The sequence below is a fragment of the Lissotriton vulgaris genome, chromosome 12 (genome assembly GCF_964263255.1).
Source record: "Lissotriton vulgaris chromosome 12, aLisVul1.2, whole genome shotgun sequence".
Classification (NCBI taxonomy): domain Eukaryota; kingdom Metazoa; phylum Chordata; class Amphibia; order Caudata; family Salamandridae; genus Lissotriton; species Lissotriton vulgaris.
Genome location: NC_141700.1, coordinates 28934519 through 28947155, shown reverse-complemented (window position 1 = coordinate 28947155; position 12637 = coordinate 28934519). Strand labels below are relative to the sequence as shown.

Sequence of the window (12637 nt, the reverse complement as noted above, 5' to 3'; positions counted from 1 at the left end):
AGATCAGACTATCTTGGACGTATGATTTATCTCCTTATATTAAAACAAATGACATTTTTACGCAATGAAAATTAAGAACTTGGGCTTTATAGGCTACAATAAAAATGTACGTATTATAAAAAAAGTTTTAATTAGTCAACACTTGAGAATGTTACCTTGCTAGGTAGCCTTGGAGGAGGAGATGTTTTTGTTTTGCGATGGAGTCGGCTCCATTGCTAAAAGCATGTGGCTGTTGTGGAGGGAATAAACTCCATACTTCCCATGAACCTTCACTGCCCGCAAAGTTAGCCGAGGCAGAGAACCGCCTCAGGATCCAGCATGAGGCACCATTCCCCTACATGCATTTAACAAGATGGAACTGTTTTTCGTCACTCATTTGCTTTTTTACACATCTTAACAATGTATGGGCAAAGATTACAGCTAATTAATCTCATTTTAACACTTTAAATCAGCAACTGAGAGGTCACCTGCTTCTGAAGCGGGATAAAGGACTTGGCATTGCGAGGCAACACAAATGAAGCATTTTTAGTAACTTGTGATCCGTTTGCGCATGAAACTATTTTGTTTTAGTAAAAATCTGCAAATTGCGCATAAGATGATGGATTATACGGTAAGTGTGGCACATCCATAATTATGTGGAAAACTTCAGGCCACAGAATTGCATAATTCCACTGGCCCTGCCCGCAGCATATGGCATCGCCCTGCTGGTTTATTAATTACCAGGCAGGGAACGAGTGTGGATTATAGAGACTACCTCAAACAACATATGTTGATTACTGCTCACAGTTGGCTCACTGGCCAGGGGGTGGGGGCGTTCCATGGTTGAGGAGTGGGTGGGGCTGAAGGGTAGTCCAGACAGTAAGCCAATTAATGAGGAGATAAACTCAAAGGCGGAAACAAAAAAGGGAACCTGATCAAAGCTGAACGCACTTAAGAGCACAGGCCGGAGCCCAAACAGGATAAGAGAACTGGCCACACAGCACAATGTAGAACATCCCAGCCCAAGCCCCCCTCTGGGCTGAATGTATAAAATGTGGGGATAGCGTTTGGCACACATAGCCATTTGACCAAGGGCGGTATTCTGAGTTCCATCATCAACACTGCAGTTAGGTGGCTCTGGCAAAGGCCTCTTAAGCCCACTGTGAAGACCAGCGAGTTCATAAAGCGCTGGTAACCTTGTTATTGTGGTGACTAATTTGTGCTGCAGTTTGAGCGACCCGCCCCTGTCCCCACATCAAAGAGTTAATTCCAGAGATTCCAGATAACAAGCTAACAAAAAAAACAAGCAACAATACAGCCCGCAGCGGATCCTGATGTTAGCTAAGGGCCTTTTCCAGCGGTGTGACGGTCGGGGGCGGGGGGAGCACTGAGGCTTGCGGCGAGGAAGGCAGGAACAAAGGGGCTGAGCCCTACCTCACTGCACCTTAACTGGCCATGCCACACTCGACGCCGCGAGACTTCCCACGATGCTGGTCGGCGCAGGGTGATTGACGAGAGGGCGGGTCATGCCCATGGCAGAAGCATCGTTTTATGGCCCACGATCCTGACAGGCCCCTGCCTGGCCCTACAGCGACCTCCATATTTGTCAGCTCTCTCCATTTTCGGGGAGAGCTAGGGGCAGACATTCATACATTGCGTACATATGTTTGCTTGTACATGTGTATGTATGCATGTTTGAAAAGAAATACAGAAACATTTAATGTTAGTGAAAACTATCACGTAGTAAAACTTAAAACCTCAAATGTCATTCGCATTGCTAGAAAACATCATTTGGAAAGATGTGTGGCCTGATGTACGAAAGGATTTTGTAATTACAAACCGTGACACTCGCAAAATGACTGAATTTGCTCCAACAAATGCCCTTTTCTAATTAACAAACCCTGTTTTATGAGCCAGAAAGTGTTTCTGACGCTTAAAATAGTTTTTTTTTTCGACGGGATTTCAGTCATTTCAATGAAATCCAAGAGAACTAATTCAAGTACAACACGATTTCTACATCGCCATTATTTACATTGTCACTATGGATACATTTTGAGAAGTCAGAATACAGAAGAATGTAAAATTTTACACAACAGTGACCCCGTAATCTGAAATTCAAGAAAAACAAATTAAGTAGAATAGCGGTCAATGGTCATTTACTGAATAATTTGAAAACAACAATTAATATTGAACAATGTGCGAGGTGAAAGACGTGATGGATGCTCGTATGTGACACGACGGATGCAAAATCGGTGCCTCGCAAACAGTAAGAAACCACTCTAGCAAGATAACAATAGTAATAAGGTTCGTGAGTCCAAAAAGTTGATGGTCATTTGTTCCTATAGGGATAAAGGATGATCAGTAGGACTCCGAACATACTTGGCTTGTTTAAGGGTAACATAGTACATTCCAGCTCGCCAATCAGAGTAAAATGCTCGATTCCACGGATAGAAGGAGGATGATTAATCGGGCAGAAAAACAAGACGCATGGGGAGCAGCAGCCTTTGATGTGCCGGCCGGTAATTAGGGGAGGAGAAATGCCGGCCTGAGGCCGAGCGCAAAGCAACAGATGGCTTTGTGGAGGCAGGCGGCAAGCTCGTGCACGAGGCGTGCACTTCCGAAAATCCGCTGGAGAGCCCTTGCTTGGCCTGAAGTATGGGTTGACTGCATTAGGGCTAGTTTCCTATTCCTGCGGAATAGGAAAGGACGAGCCCTAACAATGCAGGAAGCACTAGAAAATTAAGAGTGGAGGGAGGGCTTGCTTCAAACCAAAGAACACTCTAGGCAAAGCCTATGCACTATTTTACAACCCCTAAACTGTTGAGAGTAGGGGTGTAGACGGAGGCAATTAGACCAGGCAGGTGGGCTCGGGCCGAGAAAGCCGCTATATACACTCTCCTGAGGAGAAAAGCTGTCACTGCGCACTCGTGTGTCCCGCCGGAGCAGAAGTGTCAACAAAGACACTGCGCATGCGCGTGACAAGCGCTGCCGGTCAACAGAGAGACGCGCAAGCTACACACGCGTCTCTCAGCCCGCTCACTCCCGCTCCACCAAATTGAAAAGTACAGGCGCGGACGAAGCGTGCCAGCAAACTGGGAGGTGACACACGCTCCCGTAGAACGCCGCAACTGAAAAGGGCAAATAGAGCGCAAAGCGAAAAAGTACAGGGGATAACAACCTGAATGAAGTGGCGAAATACAAAGGCAAGCAGCGCACATTTATCAAGAACGTTTTCAGCAAAAAAAGCATAAGCATAAGGAAAAGTGCACTCAACTGGCTGCGGAGCAGCAAAGAAAGAGGAAGTATTGTCCTCTATGGTTCCCTTTATACTATCTAGCCTCTACGGGCTTCTGATGTGCTCATGGGAAATGTAGTTTTTTGTTTCTTTACTGTGTTCTGATTGGCTGCTGTAATTTTTCAGTAAAGAAATAAAACAGCATAATCCGAGCCTCCGTCCTGCCATAGAATTTGTAACTCGCTACCTAAAAACCTTCGGACCACTGCCTCTTTCCAGATTTTCAAAACAGACCTTAAAACTCTTCTCTTCCGAAGACACTTCTATCAATAATCTCCTCGCCCGGCTCCCCATCAGGTACATACCCCTTCATCCAGGTCATGACTCTGATGGTTATATATATATATATATATATTGCAGGTTCATCTGGTACGAACTCAACCCGAAGGTATTGCAGCTCTTTACATGAGCACTAGTTATGTTACACAAGGGCACAAGTTATATGACACTACGTCTCAATTTTGTAAATATGTATTACTTACTTGTATAGCCCTAATTGCTCCACCTTTTCTTATGTAATCTTGAGTGAATCTGTAATTTATTAATCTGTAACTCTCACCATGAGTAACTGTTATACGTACAAGTAGTTTTACCTACCACCATGCTACCCTCATTCCTTATGTAATTTACTTCGCTCTATAGTAGAGCGCTCTGACACCTCTCGGTAAAGTTTGCACAATTTATAATAACGCATACATAAGTAAATAAATATTATTGGCTGCTGGTATTAGCCTTGGGAGCCCAGCAACCCATTCCATGCATTCATTCCAGTTTCTTTCTGGTGGATGATTAAAGGAACGTGAGGGTTGTATGATTATCAGTTGTGGAGCATGGAACAGATCACCAAGCTTGTTGTTGCGCCCTTGTGATAAGTAAACAACGCAGGGAATAGAATAGGGATGCAGAGCTTTGAATCAATGCTATTCCGCTTCCGGCGGTCCTAGAAGACTCGGTTTCCCAGAGCCCTCTTCTCCGGGCGCGTGACGTCAATCGTCAGCTCCGGCGCAGAGGACTCACGAGAGCGTCGGGCGTCGGGTCCGGGCCGCTTGTTGTTGGAGCCAAGATGGCGGCGGTGGCGCCGCAGCCCCCCCAGGCCGAGGCGGCCGAGCCTTGGTACGTGGCGCTGCTGGGCCTGGCCGAGCACTTCCGCACCTCCAGCCCGCCGAAGGTGAAGCTGTGCGTGCACTGCCTGCAGGCCGTGCTGGGGAGCAAGCCGGGCCCGCGCCAGGAAGCTCGTACACACCTGCAGCTGGGCTCCGTGCTGCACCATCACACCAAGAACAGGGACCTGGCCAGGGGGCACCTGGAAAAGGCGGTAAGAGGGGGCTAGGGGAGGGGGCCACATTTCTGGCAGCATCAAAGAGTGGGCCAAGAACTTGTAGGATCCGAGGGGGAGTGATGCACACCCATCAGAGGAGGTACATAAACAGGAGTACCATGGAGAGGACCACTGAGAGATGAGGGGGGTGATGCATACAGCAGAGGAGGTACATAAACCGGAGTAGCAGGGAGAGGGTCACTGACTGATGAAAGTTGAGGGGGAGTGATGCACACCCATCAGAGGAGGTACATAAACAGGAGTACCATGGAGAGGGCCACTGCGAGAGGAGGGGGAGTGATGCATACAGCAGAGGAGGTACATAAACCGGAGTAGCAGGGAGAGGGTCACTGACTGATGAAAGTTGAGGGGGAGTAATGCACACCCATCAGAGGAGGTACATAAACAAGAGATCCAGGGAGAGGCTCACTGACTGATGAAAGTTGAGGAGGAGTAATGCACACACAGAAGAGTAGATACATAAACAGGAGTACCAGGGAGAAGGCCACTGACTGGTGAAAGCTGAGGGGGAGTAATGCACACCCATCAGAGGAGATACATAAACAGGAGTAGCAGGGAGAGGGCCACTGAGAGATGAGGGGGAGTGATGCATACAGCAGAGGAGGTACATAAACAGGAGTACCAGGGAGAAGGCCACTAACTGGTGAGAGATGAGGGGGAGTGATACATATCCATCAGAGGAGGTACATAAACAGGAGTACCAGGGAGAGGGCCACTGACTGATGAGAGGTGAGAGGAAGTAATGCACACCCAGGAGAGGAGGTACATAAACAGTAGTACCAGGGAGAGGGCCACTGACTGATGAGAGGTGAGGTGGAGTGATACATACCCTGTAGAGGAGGTACATAAACCGGAGTAGCAGGGAGAGGACCGCAGACTGGTGAGCGAGGAGGAGAAGTAATGCACACCCAGGAGAGGAGGTACATAAAATAAGTACCGGTGAGAGGGCCACTGACTGATGAAAGTTGAGGGGGAGTAATGCACACCCATCAGAGGAGGTGCATAAGCAGGAGTTCCAGGGAGAGGCTCACTGACTGGTGAAAGATGAGGGGAGTTATACATGCCCATCAGAGGAGGTACATAAACAGGAGTACCAGGGAGAGGGCCACTGAGAGATGAGGTGGGGTGATGCATACAGCAGAGGAGGTACATAAACAGGAGTACCAGGGAGAGGGCCACTGAGAGATGAGGGGGAGTGATGCATACAGCAGAGGAGGTACATAAACAGGAGTACCAGGGAGAAGGCCACTAACTGGTGAAAGATGAGGGGGAGTGATACATATCCATCAGAGGAGGTACATAAACAGTAGTACCAGGGAGAGGGCCACTGACTGATGTGAGGTGGGGTGATACATACCCTGTAGAGGAGGTACATAAACCGGAGTATCAGGGAGAGGACCTCAGACAGGTGAGCGATGATAAGTAATGCACACCCAGGAGAGGAGGTACATAAACAGGAGTACCGGGGAGAGGGCCATTAACTGATGAGAGATGAGAGGGAGTGATCCATACCCACCAGAGGAGGTACATAAACGGAGTACCCGGGAGAGGGCCACTGAGAGATGAGGGGCATGATGCATACAGCAGAGGAGGTACATAAACCGGAGTAGCGGGGAAAGGACCGCAGACTGGTGAGAGATTAGGAGGAGTAATGCACACCCATCAGAGGAGGTACATAAACAGGAGTAGCAGGGAGAGGGCCACTGACTGGTGAAAGATGAAGGGGGAATGATTCATACCCTGTAGAGGAGGTACATAAACAGGAGTCGTACCGAGAAGCGGGCCATAGACTGGTGAGAGATTAGGAGGAGTAATGTATACCCAGCAGAGGTGGTACATAGACAAGAGTACCAGGGGGAGGGCCACAGACTGGTAAAATATGAGGTGGGGTCTGAGGTGCTGACCCGTTACACCTCCAAGTGAGGGCTGGTCGAGGCGCAGCCAGGAGGTTATAGGGGTGTGTCACCAGGGGGGTAAGTAGAAGACACCATGCTGCATTAAAACAGCAAGAACAGAGAGTTGACTGGCCTTGCAACCTGTATGATTCGGATCTTTGGCACAGTTAAAACAAGAATGATGTGGGTTTCCATTGAGGCACAAATGCCATTTTACTACTACTCTCTCTTCTGTTTACTAGTTTGTATATAACATTCAGTGGGACTACACGCCTGTATGTGTCGGTCTTGTACCTAAAAGGTGTAACCTTTTATTCTGCACAAGCCTTTCCAGGTCCACCAATTGGCTATACTTGTGGTTTGGGCATTATTTTGTATTGTGGTGGAATGTGTATAACATTAGAATGTGGAATTGCATTTTTTTCTGGATGAACATTTAATTTGCATTTGCAAACACTCATACGAGTTGTGCATTTGTTACATATTTTCATGCTGATTATTATATTGTAATAGTTAGCATTATACTGATTATCTCAGGTATAGTTAGAAGCGCTATTGAATTATATTAAAAAAGTATTTCTCCAAGGGATGGAATGCTTCCGAAATCTACTTCTCCCTGTAAAAAAAAGTTCCACTTGTCCCTCTTGGTGCCTTATAATAACATGACTAGTTATGGCAGTATTCTTATTACATTAGGGCTCATATTTTATCGGGGATTGGTTCTAGCAAGGCTGTGATTTTTGCCGCCCTGTACATGTGCTGGAAGTAATTGGGAAATGAAGTGTGTGGCTCACTGGTTAGAGGCGGCAGACCCGAGAGCAGAGGACGGCCCGGGACCAGGGTTCGATTCCCGGCGCGGCAGGTTTCTGGACCAGGGTCAGCGGACTCGATAATTCTCTCGCCTTGGTGCCCACTCTGATCAGCGATCACACTCGGCAACTCTGGGCATTAGCTTGCCTCATCTTCACTAACGGCCCCACCAGACCGCCGGGGATGCCTGGTCTCACGCTGGAGATACCCATTAAGGGACCATCTCTCAGCGAAGCCAGGAAGGGTTTCGCAGCGGTCGAAGCGCGGAGATACTCCCCCGGGAGTGATTCTAGCGCTATATAAACACGCAAATTAAATTAAATTAAATGGTAATTCCATGTTTGTAATGCAGTGTGACCCGCGCTTTTATTTTTTTAAGGTTATTAACCAAATGATCTCTAATCTCTTCCCAAATTGGAAAATGTTGTAAATGTACTCCGACAGAGGCAGTAGTTTAGTCTTTTTCATGGCGAGGTAAGGGGGTGTAGGGATAATGAATATGCAGTTGATTGGCTGATTTTCACATGAGCAAATGTACCTCTGTGTATTTGTTGATGTGAAAATGAAAATACTAAAGTTACTTAGTCGTAAGGTTTTCCGGCCTTATCAGTACATTTCAGACTGTCATAAATATTTCCCAGAATGTTGCCCATAATGCTTTTACATCAATTCTCCATTACTTGCTTACAATATTTTCGTGCTTCAAACACAGTTTGGTAAATGATGCCTCAGAGAAATGGTATTTAGAGTTGCAAGAAAGTTTAGGAAAAGTTTTTTCCAGTTTCAAATTTGTTTTGTGTACATTTTATTTTGAATGCAAAGAATCACCAGTCTTGTTTCATATTTCTGTGTGTATTTATATACACTTGGGGAGCAATCTGGGACAATTTTTAAGTTTCCCCAGATTGTTACATTTTGCCTACACAATAACACACTTTTATAGTGAAACCACAGCCTGTCCTGTAGGTTAAGCTCACCGTTCAGTACATTTACTTATAGAACTTAACCTACTAGTAAATGTGTTTGCATTCATGAATCATAGGTACAAATTTGGACAGCATGTACATAAGAATACACACATTGCCTTAGCTGCAGAAACTCTGTTTTCGCAGATCCATACAGTGAGTCTATAAACTCTCAGCGAACGCATTTGTGTTGCAGCGGGTTGGATCTGCACGTCCAGTGGACAAAATAAACATAACAATTGGTTGACCTTAATTCCAAACAATATGTCCTGGGCGATGTGTGATAGGAATTACTTAGCCCTCATTTATAGTAATGACCACTTCTATGTGGTTATCTTGCAGGGTTATTTTGAACTCTTATAGTACGATTTGTTGTGCATTTGGTACAGTTGGACATATTTTCGAATATGTAGTAGCACACTAGTACAGATTATTGCTGCTCTGTTAAAACCCTACGGAATGGTGTAGGCATTCACCCAGCTGCGACAAAGTTGCAGCCGATTGTAGCCATTCTTAAAACTCCAAAGCGGTGCTATATGGCCTTCTTTCTGGAGCTATAGAGAAACCATTCAGGTTCATGATCAAACAAATAAGGAGCATTGCATTGTATTCACATAGGATCCACAGATGGGTAATCCGCAGGACGCCATGTTAAATGCCCTATCATTTCTTTATGGGGTTCACCAAAAAGTCAAAGAACTAGGAACCTGTTGGAGGCACAGGTAAACCCAAAGGAAATGCTGTATAGTGTTCCCCTAGAAGCAACAGAGTGGGTTCCTTTTGAGGCACTGATAACCCACAAAAGACTGTTGTATGGCATTGCACAGAAGAGATGGAAGAGCAGCCTCTTGGTGGCCTTGACGGTGTTACTAGAGAAAATGAATTTAGGGTGCATTTAATAGGGCAAAAAGTGCAGAGCTTTGTGCTCCGTATCCTTTTGGTTCTGCAGACCCAATAGTACGCTCCCGAATTCACTAATTCTAAGCGTAAGTTCCTGGAATCCTGGTGTAATGGCCGGATTTTCCGTTTAGATGGGATCAGCCCCTAGGGGCCCCTCTAACCCAGCCAGAACGTACTCACCTCCCTCCTTAGAACGTATTCACAATGGATATAGATATATATATGTACAAGTCGTACCTAAGGATGGGGAATAGCAATAAACATGCATAGGTTTTCTACCATATCTTATTCACATCAGTTAGTCTCGCGGCCACTCCGACCCAGACTGATCTACCCCAGGGCAGATATGACACACAATCCGGCGTGTCTACACATGGGCCTGCAGAACCCAATGCTCTCTTTTCCAAACGGTTTACAATCCGGCAAACCTACACGTTGGTAATCCCCCCCCAACGCTCTCACTTACACAAGCCACAATCCTGTGGGTATACACGTTGGTAATCCACCCCAACGCTCTCACTAACGCCGTATATCAACGACGACCACATTCCTATGAACACCTATCGGAACGATTTCTCCTTTGTCTACTTGGGATGAAACTATAATAATAGAATTTGGTACGGTTTCCGAATAGTATAATGTACCTCTTATTCTTGGCATCAAAGGTCCACTCGCTCCCTATTTATTTGATCACCACTTACCTGATTGGGGTTACTCATCCATTCATATAAACAACAACCAACTAGAAGCCACGTTTACCAAGATTGAACAAGAATACACGGCACATATCAGTTCACTAAGAACTAGGATATTTATTATCAATAAACATATAACACAGTACTATGCAACACAGATTATGCAAAGAAAAGGCAAAGATTAGAATGCGCGCTTATTATGGAAAGGGCGGATGTCACCTTATTAATGTGAAGTCGGGACTCGGCAGTCATCTAGGTTCCCTTCTCGTCTCTGTGTCCTGGCTCGTCTCGCAGTCACACCCCAGCCGTCACAAGTACACGTCTGCACCGCTAGGCTCAGTCTCGTCTGATTCCCTCCAGGCCACTGGAACCTTGCTGGTTATTAGCTACTGTATCTCTCTCTCTCTCTCTCTGTTTCAGTGCGCTCCGCGCTAATTCTCCTTCAGTCTTTCTCAGAGAGTCTCGGTCTTAAATCCTTCTCGGACTTCAAAGATGGCGACTGTCCGCCATGAAATAATTAATGGCAGAGATGCTAACGGCTAGATGCCGCCTACGAACTGACTCTCGACTGACTAACACCCTCGCTAATATCAAAGCCTGTTCCTTCATGGAAAGCTACGGCCAGTAACCTGCCGCCCACCAAATTCTTGTACCTCCCCGTACCAAGGACACGTTCCCAGCCGGCCGGCCTGAAGTTGTGTCTTCGGAGTGGAGAAAAATACATTCCTTCGATAAGCGCCAGCCTGAGCCGGTTCTCTCCAAGCGAACAACAGCTTAAAACTAAAACATTACACTTGACCTAGAAGGCCTCTCGAGCTACCAGGCAGAGGGCAAGATGGAGTCTGTCTCGTTTAAGGCCTACAGGGCCCACAATACGCATAACTCCATGGAAAATATCCTAACACGTTAGCAAAAGGGCAAATCATGATTAATACTTATATATCTATCCCCTAGCTTGAATTCATAAGCCCTACTCTAAAGAAAAGGGACACGAAAATACTCTGCTTATATAAAAGACAGGGATCCTATCTATAGTCCTAATCCCTGTGCTATAAGGGTGATAGACTGGAGTCACTCTCCATCATTCTCCCTCTTAAAGGGGCCAAAAAAGGTCAGCCATTACATTACACCCCTTGACTCCAGTCTATTAACTACAATCTATATAGAACTCACATCAGTAGAGGAATAATAGGAAACAAAATTAACTGACCTATGTCTTTTGCTAAGTCTACAAAACTGGAGCAGGGAAGGAATGCACTGAATAAAGCAACAGACAGCTATTAAGATACAAATGGCAACAATAATTCCCCCTAAAATCTGTCGTAAAGAATGCAAGTCAGGTAACCAATTAAAGAGCCAGTCAAATAAGCCCTGATCAATATGTCGTCTAATTTCTGCAGTCAAGTCGTGGAGTTTGTCAATATGGGCTTGGATTGATTTAGAATGATCGGACAAATTAAAACAACATAGGCCCTCAAAATCAGAACATTCATGTCCATGTTTTAACAAAAGGTAATCAATTGCCGCGCGATTCTGTAAAATAGCTCTACGTTCACCCTGGGCATCTAATAACAGATCAGATAATACAGTAGAGGTTTGATTGATGGATTTAACCATCCAGCAGGCCATCTTGCCAATAGTTTTGGCATTATACACGGCCAATGCAGGGACACCAATAATGGAAAAAGCTAAACCAAGATATTCCGATTTAGAGTAGAGATGAACAGAGGAATCACAGTCTTCATGTAATGACATCGAATCTCGTACCATACGGGAATGTGAACTAGGATGTGAAGAAAACATCAATAAACTCAATCTAGTGATAGCACATGGACCACCGGAAATATTTGCGGGAATATAGGGCCAAGACGAGTTCCCGCAGGAAAAGAGCCAGCCAGAAGGTAATAACATGGAACGATAATAACTAGGGGCAACCAATAAACGTCTACATGTCATATTGTTTTTGACGGAAACACATGAATTTGGAAGTCTCTTTAAACACAGCAAACGTTGATGAGCTGAAAAAGAAGTAGCAGCCTGAATCTTTATCTTAAGACATTCGGTGATAGCTTTGGGCTCACATGTCATAATAAAACATAAATCACCTGGGGTGATATTAAAAGTTGTGATTTGGGAATGAATAGGGGTATCGAGGCCAGGAAGGACAGTACATAAGGGGCAAAATTCATGGGCCGCGAAATCGCCCAGAATAATATTTGGTCGAGCATTTGAAATATTAAAGATATGCCCTAAAGTCTCAGTGGATGCTGGGACGGCAACCAAACGGGTCGCCAAAATGTCAGTCACAGACCTCATGGGGGTAAGACAGAAATGTGGAGAGTTCGTCACTCTCTTAGCCAGAGTGATCCAAAAATTGGCAGAGGAGTCCCATGCAGCAAAGGAACGCGGAACTCGGGTTTTCCAATCAACCGAAGTCGGTGGATCCTCTCCTCTCCCGGCGTAGCAGGCCAAAAGGAGTCCAACGGCGACACATCCTGCAACAGCAGACCAGAGAATGATCTGGAAAAATACAAACACAGGCCTTAATCATTCTCGTAGGTAACATTTATCAGCTGGGACAGCTTCCCAGCTATCTTTCCCTGGCTTCATCACCAAAACGGTGTTGTCATGACCGGTCGCAATAATATTAGCCTGTTCAGGGGGATTTTTAGGCGATTGCACCCATATTTTAGCTCCAGGAAGATCAGACAATCCGAAGCCTTTTTGTCCTCGCACAGTTAGCAACGTTGGGGCAGAGC

At 45.8% G+C, this 12637-nt stretch overlaps 1 protein-coding gene across 1 annotated transcript in view; it reads left to right on the top strand.

Annotated features, from left to right (window-relative positions):
- The first annotated feature begins 4284 nt into the window (after window positions 1-4284).
- The window catches only part of MAU2 (MAU2 sister chromatid cohesion factor), a 195121-nt gene continuing 186768 nt past the window's right edge, over window positions 4285-12637 (top strand). The window contains exon 1 of the mRNA XM_086946848.1: window positions 4285-4589. Coding sequence (XP_086802974.1) covers window positions 4338-4589 — 252 coding nt within the window. The 5' untranslated portion in view covers window positions 4285-4337. The remainder of the gene's footprint in view (window positions 4590-12637) is intronic.